This window comes from Ochotona princeps, chromosome 4 (genome assembly GCF_030435755.1).
Source record: "Ochotona princeps isolate mOchPri1 chromosome 4, mOchPri1.hap1, whole genome shotgun sequence".
In the NCBI taxonomy this organism is placed as follows: Eukaryota; Metazoa; Chordata; class Mammalia; order Lagomorpha; family Ochotonidae; genus Ochotona; species Ochotona princeps.
In genome coordinates, this window is record NC_080835.1 from 6,265,768 (window position 1) to 6,286,341 (window position 20,574).

Sequence of the window (20,574 nt, forward strand, 5' to 3'; positions counted from 1 at the left end):
CTTTGGGACCTGAGTCACAGTGGCTGTCCTTGCAGAAAACAATTTTGTAATTTTGGTGCCTCGTAAAACACTTTTTGAGTCTCATGTTTATGACTTTGCTTGGCTTTTCTGGAAGGAAGATGATCATTACCCACTGTGAGCACTGACTATGCATCAATAATCGTTGCTAAACACTTACCTCTCCTGAAAGATACAGAAGCTGTGGGTCCTGGAATGATTTTGGGGGATGAAGAGATGGGTTCAGGGGTATGCACCCCAGGCTGCACGGCCAGTGGTCTTAACTTCCCATGTCACCTGCTTCCGAGAAGCCACAAGAGAAGCTTAACTTCTGAGTCAACGTCATACTGCATAATTACCAATATTTAGTTGGGATGACCGTGGCTGAGAAGGAAGTAACCACAGAACATTCCACACTGATAATGGTTACACTAATCCTAAAATCCATCTGTAATTTGTACAGTGTAGCTTAAAATTCCAAACATCAACAAGGTATGGGGAAGTTGGTGACACTGACCATGACGGCTGCGTCAGGCCAGATGCCCAGCAGCATATGATGGGATAGGATTTCTGCGGCTCTTGGTTGGGGATCCTTACAGTAGAACAGGGTATTCTACTTTACAGCACAAGTTTGGGACTCTGAAAAGCAGCAGAATGTAGGGGCAGGAGTTTCGTGCAGCCGTTAGCATGCTACTGGCATGCCTCCCACACAGCCGTGCTCCGGTTTTAGTCCCAGCTCTTCTGACTGCAACCTCCTGGTAAATGCAGCCCTTAGCAAGGGGAAGGCAGAGTGACTGGTACCCTGTCACCCCCTGGGGGAGACGGACTGGGGTTCCTGGCTCCTGATCTTGGGCTGGCCTGTCCCTGGCTATTCTGGGCATGGGGATCTTTCCAGTCTTTCAAATAAAACAAAACCCCCAGAAAGTGAGTGTGTGGTGTTAGCTGTTAACAGGTACCTTCTTCATTCATTAATTCAACCCCTATTTGAGATACTGGGGATGAAGTGGGGGAACAAAGTTGTAAATATTCTAGCAAGGGCCTGGCACAGTAGCCTAACAGCTAAAGTCCTTGCCTTACATAGGCTGAGATCCCATACGGGTGATGGTTCATATCCTGGCAGGCTCACTTTCCATCCAGCTCCCTGCTTGTCGCCTGGGAAAACAGTTGAGGATGGCCCAAAGCCTTGGGACCCTGCATTTGTGTGGGAGCCCTGGAAGAGGCTCCTGGCTTCAGATGGGCTCAGCTCCAGCCGTTGCAGTCACTTGGGGAGTGAATCATTGGATGGAAGATCTTTCTCTCTGTAAATCTGACTTTAAATAGATAAAATCTTAAAAACAAAACAGACTATGAGGATGACGCAAAGGACAGGGCAGGCATCAAGTCAGGAGGTGAAGGGGATCTTGGGGAGTCAAGTGACACAGGAGGGGAAAGCACCGGGGATGAGTGCAGTTTTAAACTCCTGCATGGTGTGGACAGGTCACTGGCCTCTGGCACCGGCTCTGTGTGCCCAGGGCTGGCCTCACACCCTGCAGGTGCTGCCTCGGGCACACTCAAGGCAGAGGTGGGGCCCCGCCTTTTCCCCCTCAAGGTCACCATTCCAAATCCCACAACTCCAAAACCACCATCCTGTGACGATGCTTTCCCAAGCGGGCAGTGGGGATTGAGCACCTTCCTTGTCTTGTGCCCATCTACCAGTTTTTTAAGCATAAAGTGTACTTGGGGGGAAAAAAAACCCCACCACCACAAAACAGGTTTAAAACAAACTCCCGTAAGCACGAGGTTCACAGGTTCATGGTCACGGCTTGGACTGGCCGCCCCGGGAAGTCGCTCCGTGTGCTCCAGGAGCCGCGACCGCCTCCGGGCAGGCTTGGCCAGGAATATGGGGTGATGATGATGAAGCCATGAATCACGGCCACCTTTCCTTGTGAAGTCAAAATCATCAAAAACCCTGTAACGTGCAATGTCACCTACGGGCTAGGCCTCCCTTTTGCCGCCACCCCCCTCGGCCTTAGCCGGCGGTCAACACCGAACCACCTCGCCCTCGGGCCGGCCGGAGACCAACGCCGGCGACCGGCTCCCCCAGGCCTCCGCCCGGGGCCTGGTCTCTACGCTAGGCGCCGGGCGGGGCCTCCCATTTCTCGCAAGGCCTGCTGGGAGTTGTAGTTCCACTTGGCCGAACTCTGAACCTCGCCCCTCTTCTGCTCCGCTTCCTCCTCCTAAGCCGACATGGGGCCCGCCGGTGGGAACCCTGAGTACTTGGGACTACAAATCCCAACGGGCCGCAGAACCCTGTTTGCAGCCACAGGTAATCGGTGGCGCGCACGCGCACACGCCCCGCGCGGCCCCCGCCTCGGCCGCGTGCGCTTTCCCGCCGCGATCGGGCGAGCGCTTGCCACGCCTCGTGCCGCCGTCGGGCTTCGTCGACTCGGCGGCGTGCGCTCGGTGCCCTGGCGGCTCCCGCGTCCCTCCCCTCGCCTGAGTTTCTTCTAGAGCCCAGGCTCCGCCCGTTTCCCGCCTCCAGGGCTTGGTTCGTGCCCGCCCTAGCCCGCCCCTCTTGTTGGCGCCCCTGCTGCTTGCGCTGAAGGCGGTGGCTCCATGTTGTCCCCTCAGCGAGCGGTAGCGGCTGCTTCGAGAGGAGCAGGTGAGGCGCCCGACTCCCCTGCGGGACTCGCTGCCATCCTGGCCGTGGCTCCTCGGACCCCGCCCGCGCCGTCCTTCCTCGTCCAGGACTTGGGCCCCAACGCGCCCCTCGCCCACTTCTGGGGGTCCAGGACCTCTCGCGGGGATCGGGATGGCGCGGGCGGCGCCTGGCTCTGCCCGGCCGCCCTCAGGGCTCGGGCCGGCACCCGGGCAGGCCGCTTGGCTCCCCTGGACGCCCCCCGGGACGTCCTCGAGGGCCGGTGGCCCCGGGCGGGGGGTTGCTGTCCGCCGTCGTCCGGCCCCGGAGCGCCCGGCCTTGGGCTGGCCGCCTGCGCCCTGCCTGGCACCGGGGTCCTTGGGGGCCCCGAGCGGCTCTGGGCGGCGTTAACGAGGCCGGGCCGGAGGCTTGCATCCGAGGCGGGGGGCTTCCTTAGGCCTACAGTTTTCTCCAAAGTCGGTTTTCAGCCTCCGTTGATCACCCACCTAACCCCCGCTCCCAAGGAGATCAAAGAATCGGCCTCTGTTGGTTTTGGGGAAAGTTGTCGTAGCACTTAGCACGCTTTCCTGAAGTCAGCAAGCAGTCACAGAAAAAAAAAAAACGGATTTCAAGCTTTTGCCTTAAATAAAAGTCGGCGCGGGCTCATAGAGACAGTTCCGCCTGTCATTTTTGTCTGACTTTGTTCTTGCTGAAAGTGTGCCCTGGTGAAGCAGACATTTAAGTCGCCGTCTAAAAGGGGGGTGGAAGGAAGGAAAAGAGCCGTATTTGCAGAAATCCTTTAGTGCTGTGAGAGGTTGGCGGGGAATGTGAGCCGGAAGTAGTGCAGTGAAAGATGACGGATGGCCCATTAGTTTTACTTTCGTAGTCGCAGATGTCAGAAGCAGAACCTACTGCATTCTGTCAGGTTTTCAACATCGCAAGCCAGGTGCCCTCCCTTCCCAGGCTCCCACACGAACTGGTTTGTACTCTAGAAATTCCTGTTGCTGCGTTCACACCTGTAGCGGTAAAGACTGGGTGCCTGAGCAGTCCCTGCTCCCACACACTGTCTTTCTAGCTGCTGTATGTGGTCTCGCTGTAGCTGCTAGCTCCGTGAAGTTAGGGAAGATAGTGACCGGGGCTGTGTGATGTGTCCTGGCATAATTTTCTTAGTTTTGGGGACTAAAATATACTTTTAAAAAAAGATTTATTTATTTTTATTGGAAAATCAGATTTACAGAGAGGAGAGACAGAGAGAAAGATCTTCCATCCATTGATTCATTCCTGAAGTGGCCACAGTGGCCAGAACCAGGGCTGAGCTTATCTGAAGCCGGGAGCCAGGAGCGTTTCTCCTGGTCTCCCACGCGGGTGCAGGGCCCTCTACTGCCTTCCCAGGCCACAAGCAGGAGCTAGAAGGGAAGCAGAGCAGCTGGGACACGAACCAGTCCCAACATGGGACCCTGGAGCTTGAAGGTAGAGGATCAGTGAAGCCGTTACACCAGGCTCAGCACTCATTGTTTAAAGTAACAGAATTGAATGCACACAAAATATAAGAAATGCCTCCCCCTCCCCATTTCCCAAAGGTGGTCATTAATGGCTTGTACTCTGCATGATGTCTGTAGAGTTCCTCGGGGACCCTAGATGTGTGTGAACTTGAGAACTGCTTTAGCACCTGTCTGTTCAAAGGTCTCTGGCTTTGTGTTTCGTAGTAAGTGTTCAAGCAACACAACTACGTCTAGCTTTTACATGTTTTTTATTGGCTTGAAAATTTCAGAGAGAGAGAGAGAGAGACACGTATCTTCCATCTGCTGGTTTCACGCTACAATGGTTGCCTTGGCAAGGACTGTTCGAGGTTGAGCCGGGAGCTTTTTTTGGGTCGCCTACTCAGGGTCAGGGGCCCAAGCACTTGGGCCATCTGCCGCTTTCCCAGGCACATTATCGGGGAGCTGGATTTTAGGTGGAGCATCTGGGACCTGTATTGGTGCTTCTGTGGGATGCTGGCATTGCAGGTGGTGGCTTAATGTGCTATGCCACAATGTCAACCCCACACTTGATTTTGGGGAGACCCAGATGAAGCTTTTGGCTTCTGTCTGTGCAGCCCTGGAAGTTGTATCCACTTGGGGGTATGAACCTATGGATGGTTTGTTCTTGTTTCTTTGTAACTGTTAAGTTTCCAATTACTTTGAAAAGCTCTGAATTGTAAAATATTTTACTGAGTTCTCTGAGACTGGGGGCATGTTATCTAAAGCGTACCAGGAGGAAAAGTTGAGGCGCAAGCTTTTATTTAAAAGCAAGTGATTTTCTCCTGGCAGCTGTGCAGCTCTGCTGCACAATTACCCAGAAACATTTATTCTAGGTTAAAAAAAAAAATTCATGTTTTTTGAAAGGCTGGGAGACAGGACAGTTCAAAAGAGACATTCTGTGTGCTGTCTGCTTCCCAGGTGTGTGCAGCAGCCCTGGCTCTGCCTGGCCGGAGCCCGCAGCTGGGAACTCTAACCCCACAATTCCTACCAGCCACCTGCCCCCAGCCTGCCCAGGGTGGACTCTATGTGCAGCAAGTCACACGAATCCCCAGTAATTGCATTTTGTGCACTCGTATGCAATCATGTGTAATACACACACTTACAAAATCAGCTCTTCGGCCATATTTTGCTGCCTTCCCAGGCACAATAGCAGGGCACTGGATTGGAAGTGGAGCCATCGGGATTTGAACCAGCACACTGAGAGGGTGTGCCCGTGTTGCAAATGACAGCTTAACTTACTTTGCCATGGCAGTGGTCCCCGCTATGGAGTGTTTCTGTTGAGAAACTGAAGCCCTGTTGTGTGCATTTTGAAACAAAAGCCTTTGATTTGCATGCACACTGAGTATTAGAACATGTGAAATCCGTGTCATAGCTGAAGCGTGTTACAAATGAGGACCCAGGTTTACTAGTGTGGGTGTGTACGAAAGGAGTGGGGGAAGAAGTGTAGGGCCTCACATGATGAGGCCACAGATTACTAACTCGGAAACAGCTGATGAAACCCAGGTAATCGAATTGATTTTGTGGGTCTCACATTTCAGAAAAAGGCAAATGAAATCACTATTGATTTTTTTTTTTTTAAGATTTATTTATTTCTCTTGAAGAGGGGTAGAGGAAAAGATCTTCCACCTGCTGATTCATTCTCTAAATGGCTGCAATGGCCAGAGCTGGGCCAGTTTGAAGCTGGAAGCCAGGAGATCCTTCTGGGTCTTCCATGAGCATGTGGGGGCCCAAGGCCATGGGCCAGCTTGTGCTTCCCCAGGCCGTTAGCAAGGAGCTGGCTTGAAAGTAGAGCAGCTGGGACTCTAACTGGTACCCATACAGGACACTGGTACTGTAGGTAGAGGAATAGCTTGCCGTGCCACCATGCTAGCCCCTGAACTCACTTTTTTTTAAGCTTTATTTTATTATTTTCTATTGGAAAGGCCGATTTCCAGAGAAAAAGATCTGCTGTCTGCTGATTCACTCCCCAAGTAGTCTCAATGGCTGGAGTTGAGCTGAGCTCATCTGAAGGAGCCAGGAGCTTCTTCTGGGTCTCTCACATGCTGGGTCTCCCACCTGGCTCCTGGCTTTGGATCCGTGCAGCTCTGGCCTTTGCGACCACTTGGGGAGTGAGTCAGCAGGTGGAGGATCTTCTTCTCTGTCTCTCCTCCTCTCTGTATATCTAACCAATAAAAATAAATAAATCTTTTTAATGAAAGTGCTCTGTTGGGCGTTCGGAGCTGAGGCACAAGCTTTGCTATCGAAGCAGCTTCCTGCTAAAGCCTTGGATGAAGTAGAACAGAATTGCTGCCAATGTTGTGCTTGTTCTGAGGAATGGTCTTCCCGCAGCCTTAAGCTGTGTGTGTGTGTGTGTGTGTGTGTGTGTGTGCGCCTGCCTCTGCGCCGAGTCCCTTCAGTTCTCCAGCCCCAGCCCCTCTGTGCTGAGTCCCGGCGCAAGCCTGTTGAGCTGGGGGCTTGGAGCTCTTGGAGCTGTGATGTTTCCTCTGGCTCTGCATTTGGCTGTGTTTTTCCTGGCCGCGGGAAAGTTGGAAACCCAGGTCATAGTTCCCCGGTGAGTCAGTTGTGCTGTCTGCCAAGCAGAGTGCTTTTCTTCACTTGGTTCAGAACTCCATGCGGGTGAGCCCTGAGCCTGGGCGTGCCCTGGTGGGGAGCCCTGAGCCTGGGCGTGCCCTGGTGGGGCTTCCGCCGGGTGATTCCTCCCTTCCTTTCTTCCCTCTTTCTTTTCTTCCTTAACTCCTTCCTTCCTTCCTTTCTCCCCGACACCTTACTTTTACTAAAGGCTAGAGGCAGTTCGGGGGGGGGGGGGTCATAGCCCCAGCCCAGCATCACTGTGGTTAGTGAGTAGAGGCCTGAATGCTGCTCACTCTCAGGGCACACACTCCCCGGCATTCCCCCACTTCAGCAGAGCGCTGGAGAAACACTGGCCGAGGCTGCCAGTGGAACCAACTCAGTTCTGTGGGACTGTCTTGAAATAATAGTAGTAACTACTTCCGAGTAGCTGGTTTCATCAAATCTGTCACTGTGCGGATCTTTTCAAAGTATCTGAGGGACATTTACGTTTTTTCTTTCTTTTTTTTTTTTTTTTAAAGAAATGGCACTTTTTAGGATTGATTGATTCAGAAGGCGGAGTGACAGGCCTGGCTCCATTTAATGATTTCCTCCACGAATGGCCGCAGTGAGGAGGGGTGGGCCGCGAGCCTGGAGCTCTGGTGCGGGAGGAGGCGCCAATGCTCGGACTGCCTCCCGCTGGTTTCCCTGGGCGCACTTATCAGAGAGCTGGATGAGTGGAGCACCCAGGGCTGGAACTGGAGCTGCGGGGATCTCAGGCTGCAGCGGAGTTGGGATCTCAGTCCGGGTCTCGTGGGCGGCAGAACTTGGGCGCTTGAGGCGTCACGGAATTGCCTCGCAGGATCTGCGTTGGTGGGAAGTCAGGGGTCGGCAGCCGGAGCCGCCACTCGGGCCCTCCCCGATGCGCGGTGGGGTTGTCCTGAGTCCTGGGCCCAAGGCCTGTTCCTCCGTTTTCTCTCTCTCTCCCTATATATATATATATTTTTACAGTAGAGCTTATTTCTTGATTTTTGTGCATATGCTGCTGAGAAGGCCAATTATGATTTAGCAACTCATCCACTTGGTACAGCTCCTTTTTTTTTTTTCAAAGACCTTTAAAAATCTGGAATTATGAGCAAATTCTGCAAAGTCTGTGCTGTGATACACATGTGGCTGTGATTATTCCCAGTAATAAAAGACAGACATACAGAGAGGAGGAGAGACAGAGAGGAAGATCTTCCGTCCAATGGTTCACTCCCCAAGCGGCTGCAGTGGCTGGAGCTGAGCCAATCCGAAGCCAGGAGCTTGGAGCGTCTTCCAGGTCTCCCACACGAGCACAGGGTCCCAAGGCTTTGGGCCATCCTTGACTGCTTTCCCAGGCCACAAGCAGGGAGCCGGATGGGAAGTGGAGCTGCTGGGATTAGAACTGGCACCCATATAGGATCCAGGGCATGCAAGGTGAGGACCTTAACCACTACGCTATCGCGCCGGGCCCTATATCTGCCTTTTCAATGAAAATAAATAAATCTTTTTTTTTTTTTTTTTTTAAGATTTATTTATTTTCATTGAAAAGGCAGCTCTACAGAGAGGCGAGACAGAGAGATTTGCCACCCCTAAATTCACTCCCTGAGTGGCCGCAACGGCTGGAACTGAGCCAATCTGAAGCCAGGAGCCAGCTGCTTTTTCCAGGTCTCCCATGTGGGTGCAGGATTCCCAGGTGTTGGGCCATCCTCAACTGCTTTCCCAGGCCAGAAGCAGGGAATTCTGTTGAAAGTGGAGCAGTTGGGACGTGAACTGTCACCCACATGGGATACTGACGTTAGCAGCTGGAGGATTGATTGCTTCTCAGCCTTTTGGCTAAGATCAAGTGTTGAGTTGGAGGATTAGCCTACTCGTCACCATGCCAACCCAGGCTTGTTATCTTAAAGCAGAGCTTGTCTGTGAAATGGGATCACCACCAATTTTCTTTGAACACCCACATTGAGTGTGTTGGTCAGCCCGGGTTAAGCTGTTCCCGGCAGCTCTGGTGTGGGCCCGAAGGTGGGTCTTTAATGATTGTTACGGTGGACCTCGATGCAAGGACAGCCTTTGCCAAAAAAAGAGCATGACATCATGGAAGGAGGGTGCTGGGGTTTGTGAGGACAGAGCTGGGGAACCTGGGAAGGCCTTGAGGACTGGGAGACGCCGGGAGGATCCGTCCTGAGCGGGCCCAGCTGGAAGGGTGGCCAGTGGTTTGACGCTGACCAGGCCTGCCTGGGATCACACAGGCCTCCAGTGGCCGACCTGGAGCAGGGGCAGGCCACACCCCGAGGAGTGAGGTGATGTTGGAACATCCAGGTGATTGGTTCTGCAGGCAGTGGCATGGTTGGATTCAGTGCAGGTGCTGGAATTATGACAGTAGGCCAGCCAAATAGAGGGGATAGTTGAAGTGGCAAGAAGAAAGAGCTCATTGAGGGCGTGAGCGGTAGAGTGCTGGCGCGGGCTCATGGGGGCGGGGAGGGGAAGATGGAGAAGGGAACCGCACGGAGTTCACGCATTTTATTTATTTATTTATTTTTAAGATTTATTTATTTATTTTATTACAAAGTCAGATATACAGAGAGGAGGAGAGACAGAAGGGAAGATCTGTCTGAACGCACCCATATGGGATCCCGGCGCGTTCAAGGCGAGGACTTTAGCTGCTAGGCCACGCCGCCGGGCCTGAGTTCACGCATTTTAGAGAGACAACCTTCCATCCGCTTGTGCACTCCCCCAGCCGGCCAGGACTGCTGGGGCTAGACCAGGCTGGAGGTGGGAGCCAGGAGCTTCCTCTGGGTCTCCCATGTGGATGCAAGAATCCAAGCACTTGGGGCCTTTTCTGTTATTTTCCTAAAAGCAGGAACAGGTTGCTGGATCAGAAGCAGAGCAGCTTGGTCATGAACCAGTGTGTCCATATCGGACGTCGGTGTCGCAGGTGGTGGGTTTACCCAGTATGCTGCAAAGCCAGCCCCAGGTTTAAAGTGGGTGGGAGTTGTGTTTCGTCACAGAGCAGATGAATGAGGATCAGAAGGAGGACATTGGATATTTCAAGAAAGGTCATCGGTAAAAAAGTTCACTTGGCAGAGAGACGGAGTGAGAACCAGGTTGCGAGCTGGGAAGGAGGGGATGAGTGTGTAGTGAGTGAAAACATCCCCGCAGCTGGCTGTGTGGGTTCAACCGCCCGCCTGTGCTGTCATTGCTGGGGTGCTGGTACAGGTTCTAGCTTCTCTTTCGGTCCGGCTCCCTTGGGTAACTCGGGCCCCGGCTGACCACGTGGGAGATCCCAGTGGCATTTCAGGACCAGACAGGTCCTAAAGCCAGATTTTTGTCCCAGTGGAAAGACTGATGAAATGCATTTTCCTGGGAGGATACGGAGAATGGGGAGTTAAGGGAATACTGACCCAAGAGGTTGCAAATTTTAGCTTTGATCCATTTGAAAAAAGTCTGTGAGGTGTTTCTGGAATCCTGTAGCTGCTGATGTGACGTGTTACTGTGCCACAGTGGAGTGTTAGTGTGCACCCCAAGGGGGGACCTGGGGTGCAATAACACTTGAGAGTGGCTGGTGACATCAGGTGGACAGCTGTGGGCAAGGCTGCCACCGGTCGGGGAGATGACCCCAAGGTGTGTTTTATTATGTTCATTAAAGATTTATTTATTCATTTGGAAGAGTTACAATGAGAGGGGAGACTGAGATCTGGCCCCTGACCACAGCGATCAGCGCTGGGCAAGGCTGGAGCCTGCAGTGTCTGCAGGTCTCCCACAGGGCTGGCAGGGCCCAAGCACTTGGGTCATTCTCGTTGCTTTTGTCAACCGTTAGCAGGGATACAAACCAGTACTCAAGTGGGATGTTAGCACTGCAGGCAGTGGCTTAACCTGGTATGCCTACTCTGTTTTATTTTTGAATGATTATTTTTTAAAGGGGAGTTGGGAGAGAGAGAGGGGAGGAGAGACAGAGAGGAAGATCTTCCATCCGATGGTTCACTCCCCAAGCAGCTGTAATGGCTGGAGCTGACTCATCCAAAACCAGGAGCATGGAGTCTCTTCCAGGTCTCCGACACGGGTATATGCGTACAAGAACCTGTCTCCTGTGCAGGTGGCAGGGGCCCAAGCACTTGAGCCACCTTCCACTTTGCACATGTAGGAAGGTAGATTGGAAGTGGAGTACTCGTGACCCCTGAACTTGGAAGGATCCTCCTGTGGATTACAAGGGATGGCTTGGCCCACTGTGCTACAGCGCTGAGCCCTGGTTCATTTTGGTAAAGGGGGGGTCTAAGAGATTGTGTTGATAAATAAGCAAAGGACCTTAATGGGCACCTGGAAGATGAATGGAAAGGAAGCGTTTGCTTGGAAGAGCAGTAGGAGTTCCATGCGAAACGTCTGGATGGCGTGATGGCAGGCGAGCAGCCGCATGTGTGCGGATCAAGTTCCGAGAAGTATGTGTGGTTAGAATGAGCACGAGGCTGGAAATCTGGTGCCTGTTCTACAGCCACCCAGTGGAGCACCCCACTTGTTCTGCAGCTCCCCGGCAGAGCACCCGTACCTGTGCTGCTGCCCCCAACGGAGCACCCCCATCTGTCCAGCCCCCTGGCGGAGCACCCTCACCTGTCCAGCCCCCCGGCGGAGCACCCCCACCAGTCCTGTAGTCCCCCAGCAGAGCACCCCCACCTGTCCAGCCCCCCGGCGGAGCACCCCCACCTGTCCAGCCCCCCGGCGGAGCACCCCCACCAGTCCTGCAACCCCCCCTGGCGGAGCACCCTCACCTGTCCAGCCCCCTGGCGGAGTACCCCCACCAGTCCTGCAACACCCCCTGGCGGAGCACCCTCACCTGTCCAGCCCCCCGGCGGAGCACCCCCACCTGTCCTGCAACCCCCCCTGGCGGAGCACCCCCACCTGTCCTGCAGCCCCCCGACGGAGCACAGCTGGGCATTCTCCTTTCCTGAGGCCCGGCTGCAGACAGGGAAGGAGGAGGAGCTGAGTTAGGCCTTTCCAGCCATCCTCAGTGACCCTCAGCTGTTCCTGAAGGGGAGTTGGTCGTGCAGAGCCGCGTGCGTTTGTGTCGCTGGATTGTCCGCCCGGCCTGTGAACCTGGGACCTTAGCTTGTGTGCCTGTTGCCCTGACGGTGCTGCCTGTGTGCTCAGGCGCAGTCGCCCGTCCTGTTCCTGCACACACCATCCTCTTTGTAGTTGCTTGCTGTGTGCCTGCTTGCAGTAAAGTTTTTTTTTAAAGACTTATTTATTTTTGTTTGAAAGGCAGATTTTGACTGAGAGAAGGAGAAACAGAGGTGTTCCATCTGCTGGTTTACTTCCCAAATGGCCTCAGTGGCCAGACCTGGGTTCTTATGAAGTTGGAAGCCTAAAGCCTCTTCCGGGTCTCCCATGTTGAGTGCAGGGGCCTGAGGCCTTGGGCCACACTCCCTTGCTTTCCCACGCCATAAGCAGAGAACTGGATCAGAACTGGAGAAGCCAGGACTTGAGCCAGTTCCCACATGAGATGCCAACACCTGCAGGTGGAGGCTTAGCCTACTATGCCACTGGGCTGGCCCCTGCTCAGTCAAGTTTCGTCGGGAAACACCCATAGACAAAACTGAAAGGTCTGGCATCGTGAACTTAGTTGTGAAAACCTGGGAGACTGCTGCGTTGGTTATGAGGTTTGGCTGTAAATGAAAGCCATCAGAAGCAAGGTAGACCATTTTCTGTCTTGTAAAAGTGAACCAGTATGGCAGTTCTGCTGCTAAGGTGGTAGGGCCTGCTGCTCATTGCCTCGCTGTTTCCTGCGTCGGCCTCATGGGCCCGGCCCGGAATGAGTCATCCCACTTGTACAGGGAGCCTGCAGGCAGGGGGAGAGTATGCCACCTGGACGCGCCCTGTGTCATTCCCGTCACTCCGCACTGATGAGAGCTTGGTCACCTGATCATGCCCTAGCCACCTGGTTTACATGACTGCTAAAAAATGTCTGCTCTCTGGGGGCCAGAATGGTGTTGTAGCAGGCTAATCCTCTGCCTGCCACGCTGGCACCCCCATAGGGGCGCCAGTTAAAGTCCTGCTCTGCTGTCCTGCTGCTAGTCTGGGAAGGCAGTGGAGGACGGCCACAGGCCCTGGGCCCCTGTGCCCGTGTGGGAGGCCTGAAGCAAGCTCTTGGCTGCTGGCTTCCCATCAGCTCAGCTGTGGCCATTGAGGCCATTAGGGGAGTGAGTCAGCAGATGGAAGATCTCTCTCCCTCTCCTACTCTGTAACTCTTTTGTTTTAGTCTTTTCTAGCAGAAGGTGAGCATGGCTCTTCTTGCCAGTGAGGAATCTATTTTGTACTCCTCTGGGTCATGCGCAGTACTTAACACTACAGCTTATCCAGGAGGGGCTGAATAAGTCGTTCTCATTAGTTAGTTATTTAAAAAAACATTAATTTACTTGAAAGTAGAGTGGGACAGGGAAGAGAGCGAGAAACTCCCATCCACTGGTTCATGTCCCAGTGCCCACGAGAGCTGGGCTGGGACCAGCAATCTGGCATTCCGTCTGGGTCTCCCAAGTGGGTGTCAGGACCCCAAGGTCTTGGACCATCTTCTTCTAGCTCCCACAAGTCTTAGCGGCAAGCCAGGACTGAACTGAACCAGAGCGGCACCACAGTGGGCGAGGTGGGTGTCCCAGTGACGGCTTTGTGCCACCGCGCCGTCCCTCTCAGCAGCTCTTCTGTGGAGGGCTTGAGGTCTTGGATTTACCTGCGGTAAAGCTCCGGGATTATCCCTGGGCAGCAGCGGAAGAGTGTCGCTGCCTTGGCAGCATGACACTTGGCCTGTATTTATTCCTGTGGTGGTCTGCACAGACTGGAAATGGGGGTGGGGGCACGTGTGTCTCTGCCACTGTGAGTGTGAGGCGTGAGCAGTAGTGCCCATGGCTTGTCGGCCGACATGCTCTTGTGCCCTCACACAGCTTGTGCGCTTCTCGGATGAAAGATGCGTGGCTGCACCTGCTTCTCTGGTAGATTTCCCTCAGTGTGTGCCCTCACATTGCCTTCACACTGATGCACACTTTATAAAAAGCTTACTGATTTGAAAGGCAGTGTTAGAGAGAAGAGCTTCCATGCCCTGACTCACTCCCTAAGTGCCTGAGGCTGGGCCAGGCTGAAGCCCGGAGCCTGAAACGCCATCCGGGTCTCCTGTGCAGGTGGCAGGGTCATCGGCTGCTGCCCTCCCTGCATGCAGTAGCAGGTAGCTGCGTTGGAAGTGGGGCAGCCAGGACTCTTACTGGCGCTCACTTGGGACGCCAGTATTACCCCCATTCATGCACTTAGTTAATTCGGCCTCTTAAAGTAAGAATTCATTGAAGCCTTGGCTTGGTGGTGTTTTCTAATATGTGTTCATGCATATAATTATTAAAATAGATCGGAGCCATTGTGGTGCAGTAGGTTGTGCCACCTGCAGTGCCAGCAGGAGACCCCGATGCAGTTCCAGGTCCGAGCTTCCCTAGGTCCCAGCCCTGGCTCTCGAGGCCCTTCGGGGAATGTGCCAGCGCTTGGAAGATCTCTGTCTCCCCCTGCCTGTAACTACATTTCAAATAAGATTAAATAAGCTTTTAAAAAGAAAAATAAAAAATGTCCTTTTAATTACCCACCGGGAAATGAAGTCTAATTTGTCATTTTTCCTTCTTTTTGTAGTTAAGGCTCTTACACTGTCTTTTGCTCTGGGGCCAGTGCTGTGGGGTACAGGTCAAACCTCTGCATACAGCACTGGTATTCCACGTGTGCACTGGTTTGAGTCCTGGCTGCTCCACTCCTGATCTGCCTCCCTGCCAATGCACCTAGGAAATCAGCAGGACAAGGCCCGCGTGCTTGGGCCTCTGCACCCACGTAGGAGATTCAGAAAAAGCTCCTTGCTCCTGGTTTCAGGCCTGTCAGCTGTGGCTGTTGGACCATTTGGGGAGTGAGCCAGCAAGTGGGAGATCTCTGTGTCTGGCTGTCTCCGTCTCTTGTCACTCTGCTTTTCAATCAGCTCATTAATTGACTAAATGCTGACTTTCTTTCCTCCGCGTCCAACTAGGTGATGCCATGGAGAACGGCAAACCTGGACCAGTGCAGGTTGTTTTGGTTCACAAAGAGCAACATTCCTTCGAGCTAGAAGAGAAAGCTTTGGCCAGCATCCTCCTGCAGGACCACATCCGCGATCTCGATGTGGTCGTGGTGTCAGTGGCTGGCGCCTTCCGGAAGGGCAAGTCCTTTATTCTGGACTTCATGCTGCGATACTTATATTCTCAGGTAAGGCAGAATTATTTCACTGCTGCAGATCAGAAACTTCGATATTAAAAAACAAGGCAAAATAAGCTCATGGATTATCTCTGGTAAACACAGTTACATTTCATAGATGTTTCTTGTTTCTTCTATAGAAAGAAGGTGGTCATTCCAATTGGTTGGGTGACGCAGAAGAGCCGCTGACTGGCTTTTCCTGGCGCGGGGGCTCGGACCCGGAGACCACGGGGATCCAGATCTGGAGTGAGGTGTTCACTGTGGAGAAGCCGGGCGGGAAGAAGGTAGGAGAAACTTTCAAGGATGAACTGCTGGAGACCATCCATGTGTATTGGCTTAACCTAATTAAAATTTTTTTCAATATTTATTTATGTATTTATTTGAAAGAAAGTTACGGGAGAGGAAGGTGGGGAGAGAGAAAGAGGGAGAAACAAATAAAATGAGATCTTCCATCAGTTGGTTCACTCCTCAAATGAGTGCAGCAGCCAGGGCTGGGCCAGGCCAAAGCTAGGAGTCTGGAACTCCAGCTGGGTCTCTGATTGGGGTGCGGGTGCCCCAGGCCTTGAGCCGGGTTCCCACTGTCTTCTCAGGGTGGGTCTCTGATGCGGGGTGCGGGTGCCCCAGGCCTTGAGCCGGGTTCCCAGTGCCTTCTCAGGGTGGGTCTCTGATTGGGGTGCAGGACCCCAGGCCTTGAGCCGGGTTCCCAGTGCCTTCTCAGGGTGGGTCTCTGATGTGGGGTGCGGGTGCGGGTAGCCCAGGCCTTCAGCCGGGCTCCCAGTGCCTTCTCAGGGTGGGTCTCTGAGGCGGGGTGCGGGTACCCCAGGCCTTCAGCCGGGCTCCCAGTGCCTTCTCAGGGTGCGTCTCTGATGTGGGGTGCGGGTGCCCCAGGCCTTGAGCCGGGTTCCCACTGTCTTCTCAGGGTGGGTCTCTGATGTGGGATGCGGGTGCGGGTACCCCAGGCCTTCAGCCGGGCTCCCAGTGCCTTCTCAGGGTGGGTCTCTGATGTGGGGTGCGGGTACCCCAGGCCTTCAGCCGGGCTCCCAGTGCCTTCTCAGGGTGGGTCTCTGATGTGGGGTGCGGGTGCCCCAGGCCTTGAGCCGGGTTCCCACTGCCTTCTCAGGTGCGTTAGCAGGGAGCTGGATTGGAACCGGCGCCCATGTAGGATGTTGGCATTGCAGGCTGCAGCTGGTACCCTTGTCTGTACCACAGTGTGAGTTCTCAAAAATGCTTTGTCATCCTTTTTTTTTTTAATCAAAATGTTCCGAGTGCAGGGTTTAAAAATAGCGTGTCGATGTAGTTTGGAAAGCACCGTGGCCCTGAGAGCCTTCTGTGAGAGTGGCTGTCTCAGTTCAGTTCTGCCCTCCTGCCCCGAGGCTGCTGCTGTCCGCTGTCACAGGGGTTCTCTCAGTTGCTTCCTCCCCCTGGGGTGACACAGACCTGGCCGCTGTTCTGGGGGTGCAGCGGGGGGGGCCACTAGGACGCCTCTTGATGAGAAGGTGGGCAGCAGCTGCTCTTCTGGCTCTCCTTCCTCCTGCCTCACCCCTGCCTGGTAAGCCGCTGCTGTTTCCTTGTACAGGTTGGGAGGGGTGAGTCATGTCTTTTTTTCCAAGTTTTTTTTTTTTTTTTCTTTTTTTGGAAAGGCAGACCAGATTTACAGGGAGAAGCAGAGACAGAAAAATCTCTCCATTGGCTCACTCCCCAAATGGCTGCAATGGCTGCAGCTGAGCCAATCTGACGCCAGGAACCAGGAGCTTCTACCGGGTCTCCCATGCAGGTGCAGGGTCGTAAGGTTTGTGGGCCATCATTGACTGCTTTCCCAGGCCACAAGCAGGGAGCTGGATGGGAAGTGGAGCAGCTGGGACATGAACCAGCGCCCATTTGGGATCCTGGCTCATACAAGGCAAGGACTTTAACCAGTGAGCCATTGTGCTGGCTCTACCCATATAATTTGTATGCTCTCTACATTAACTACCACAGCAGTTTATTTTGGGATTTCTTCAATTTCTGTATGTAATTACTTTTTGAATGTGCGGATTACAGTTAGAATGCTAGTTTGTGTGTGTGTCTGTTTTAATTGAACTTGTTTGTGAGGCAGAGAGAGCCTGCTGCCATTTGCTGGTTATGACCCTAGATGCTGCAGTGACGTGCTGGACTGGACGTGGGCTGAACTTGGGAACTAAACCCGACCCATGTCTCCCACGTGGGGGCAGGAGCCCGATTACTTGATACATCCCCAGTGCCTTGTGGGGTCTGCGTCAGTAGGAAGCTGGAAGCTGGAGCCAGGAATTGAACCCTGGCCTTCGGGGGTGGGATTGGAGTGCCCCGCCCAGTCTCTTAACTATCACAAGTGTCTGTCTCCATAATACTTATTAAAGCCGGTTTCTGTCAATGTGAACATCTTTCAGTTCTGAGTCAGCTTGGACTGGTGGATGTTTTTCCTTGTTTGGGTCCTATTTTTTCTACTTCTGTTTGTGCCTGCAAGTTTTCGATCCGATGCTAGTCTTGGGAATGTTGCCTTGTTGGGTTCGGAATATTTCTGTATCCCTATGCCATATTCCACTTTGTTCTGGAACGCAGTTAAGCAGTGTGGCAGCTCTGGCTTTTTGGACCCCCTGAGATGGCTCCGAGTGCTTTGTGGCTCAGTGTAGAGGCTGTGTTCTGGGGGCTCCCCACAACCTGTCTGCAGTCATGAAAGTTTTGCGGAAGAAGTTTTGCCTGGAAGAAGCAGGCATGGCCCTGGGTCCTGTGGGAGCCCTGGAGCTGTTCCTCTTAGCCTGTCGGGGCTGTTCTTGATCCTCGTTTACATGTGCTACGCAGTCCTCAGCTCAGCACCCCAGGGGAGCCCTCTCCCCCTCCTGGGGTTCCTGTGTGCTGCCTGTGAACTGCAGTAACCTTGGTCTCCTGGACGCTCTTGAGCACGGACAGCCCGCCAGGCTGTGTTGGGTTCCTGCCCTCTGGAGCTGGGGCTGTACACTGAGCAGGCAAGGGCTCACTCATCTCCTCCATGTCCCTTCTCACAGGGCTCGTCATCCTTTGTTCCCTGGGGTCCTGTGTCTCGGTGTATTGTCCGTTATCTTGTGATTTTTAGCCGGGTGGGTAAGTCTGATGTCTATTGGTCAGTCTTGGTTGGAGGTGGAAAGTCACTCACCTCGTTTTGCAGACAGTGACGAGTGGGCCTCTGCCGTCAAGCGGCCATGCTGGGTTGGCATCGTGTGGATTGCGTTTCAGTGTCGTTGATCCACGTCGTGCCCTCTTTCTGCATTATTAGCATTGGACAGTAAATATTTTCATAATTTTATTTGGAAAAGCAGAGCAACAGAGACAAGAGGTTCACACACACACACACCCCTTCTGTCCTCTGATTTTATTTCCCAGATGGCTGCAACAGCTAGGTCTGAGGCAGAGCAAAGCCAAGAGCCATAAGTTCCATCCTGGTCTCTCACCAGGATAGTAGAGGCCCCAGTGCTCCTCCTAGGTGCGTCAGCAGCGAGCGGGATCGGCGTGGGAGCGGCCGGGACTTCACTCTGTACTCTGATGTTGCAAGAAGTGGCTTAAAGCATGGTGCCACGATCCTGGCCCCAGGCACATAATTTATTCATTTTTAATTAGTTAATGTAGTTGAAGGTCAAAGTTACAGAGAGGCAGAGGTCTTTCACCCAGTGGTTCACTCCCCATATTGCCGTAACAGTCAGGGGCGGTCAGTCTGAAGCTAGGAGCTGGAGGCTTCTTCCAGGTTTCCCACCTGGGTAGCGGAGGCACAAGCACTCGGGCCATCCTCCCTGCTTTTCGGGTGCATTGGCAGGGAGCGGGGTCTGCCCTGGCGCAGCCGGGTCATGAACTGGCACCGTAGAGGATGCTGGTGTCGCAGCATGCCATCATGTCCCTAGTGCCACTCCCCTGGCTTTTTTTTTTTTTTTTTGACTACATGATGTTTTTATATAGAGTACTGACACCTAATGGACTAGCTTTCATTTTTGCATTTATTCTTTGGGCGTTTGACACACTGATTGTCCTTAATAGCTTAGATCTCTGTAATACCAGAGGTGAGGAAGTTTGGTTTTCAATCCTCTGACCTTTCTGGCTCCTTTGATTTTATCTTATTGAATCGACATATGCATAAAACTTGACATGTTTTATTGTCATTTTGGTTTTCTGCTCTTTAAAAAATGAAAGGCTTTATTGTTTTTAGAATGGTTTTAGGTTTTACAGGAAAATTGAGAGAAAAGTGCAAGATTTCCCACATTTATGGCCCTCTGTCAGTAATGTGCAACTTGGTAGTGTGACACATGGGTCACACTTAGTCTGGCATCCCTAACCAGAGTTCATCGTTTACATTAGTCTGCTCAGTGTGTTATTTTCTGGATTTTGACAGCGACAAGCAGTGACAGGTCCACTGTTGTATCACACGAAACAGTCACACTGCCTTAGCAACTCCTTGGTGACCCATCTATTTGTCCCTCCCTTCTGTTGCCCTGTACTCCTGCCAACCACTAGTTTCTACTCTCCATTGCACTTCTCTGCACTTGTTTGTCCAGAGGCCGGGAAGTGATGACGAAGATTCCTTTACGTCTGTGTCTTGGCAGCCGTTGCTCTGGATGGCTGGGTAATATCCCACCGTATGGATGTGCCACGGGCTGTGCGTTGGATAAAGCCTCCGTGAGTGTCCATGTGTGGATTTCTAGTTGCAGCACCGTTTCTCAGCTCCTGTGGATGTGTGCCGAGGAGCACGCTGGCTGGAGTGGGCAGCAGGAGCACGCTTGGTGTTGTAGGCACGTGCCCGGCTGTCTTCCGAGGTGGCTGTCCTGCTTCGCCCTTGCTGGCGGCTTTGCCTCCTGGCTGGTGTTGGTGCCTGTCATCCCGACAGGTGCGCAGCCTAGTGTAGCTCATCATCAGCTTTCCTACTCTTTTCAAAAGCATCACATTCAGTCATCCAGCAGGATCCAGAGTGTTTCCAAAAGTCAGGGAAACTGTCGGAGAAATTGTTGGATTCATAGCAATTGTTTAGAAGTTAGCAAGAGAAAAACAAAGTCTAGGATAATTGTCTTGTTTTTGTACCCAGTGAGATTTTTTGCTTAGAACTTGTGCTTCTTATTTTTTTGGGTGTGTTTTACTTTTTTAATTATTATTTTTTAAAGATTTATTTTTATTGGACAGTCAGGTATACAGTGAGAAGGAGAGGCAGAGAGGAAGATCTTCCATCTGCTGATTTATTCCCCAAGCAGCCACGATGACTGGAGCTGCACTGATCCAAAGCCAGGAGCCAAGAGCCTCTTCTGAGTCTCCCACACAAGTGCAGGGCCGTCCTCGACTGCTTTCCCAGGCCACAAGCAGGGAGCTGGATGGGAAGTGGGGCTGCCGGGATTAGAACTGGAGTCCTTATGGGATCCTGGCGTGTGTGAGGCAAGGACTTTAGTTGCTAGGCCACACCGCCAGACCCTATTTTTTAAATTAAATTTTATTTTTAAAAAGATTTATTTATTTATTTATATTGGAAAGGCAGATCTGCAGATAGGAAAGACTGAGAGAAAGATCTTCCCTCTGGTAGTTCACTCCCCTAGCGGCCCCAACAGCCAGAGCTGAGCTGATCTGAAACTAGGAGCCAGGAGATTCTTCCAGGTCTTTCACACAGGTGCAGGGTCCCAA

The 20,574-nt window shown here is 52.9% G+C and overlaps 1 protein-coding gene across 2 annotated transcripts in view; it reads left to right on the forward strand.

The window, feature by feature from the left end:
• Nucleotides 1-1,989: 1,989 nt before the first annotated feature.
• Nucleotides 1,990-20,574, forward strand: part of ATL3 (atlastin GTPase 3) — a 45,842-nt gene continuing 27,257 nt past the window's right edge. Inside the window, exons 1-3 of one of the 2 annotated variants that reach the window (XM_058662876.1) lie at nucleotides 1,990-2,302; nucleotides 14,729-14,943; nucleotides 15,072-15,215. In XM_058662876.1, coding sequence (XP_058518859.1) covers nucleotides 2,224-2,302; nucleotides 14,729-14,943; nucleotides 15,072-15,215 — 438 coding nt within the window. In that variant the 5' untranslated portion in view covers nucleotides 1,990-2,223. Of the gene's footprint in view, nucleotides 2,303-2,388; nucleotides 2,639-14,728; nucleotides 14,944-15,071; nucleotides 15,216-20,574 lie in introns of those variants that run through there. The other variant, XM_058662877.1, reaches the window with a different exon arrangement.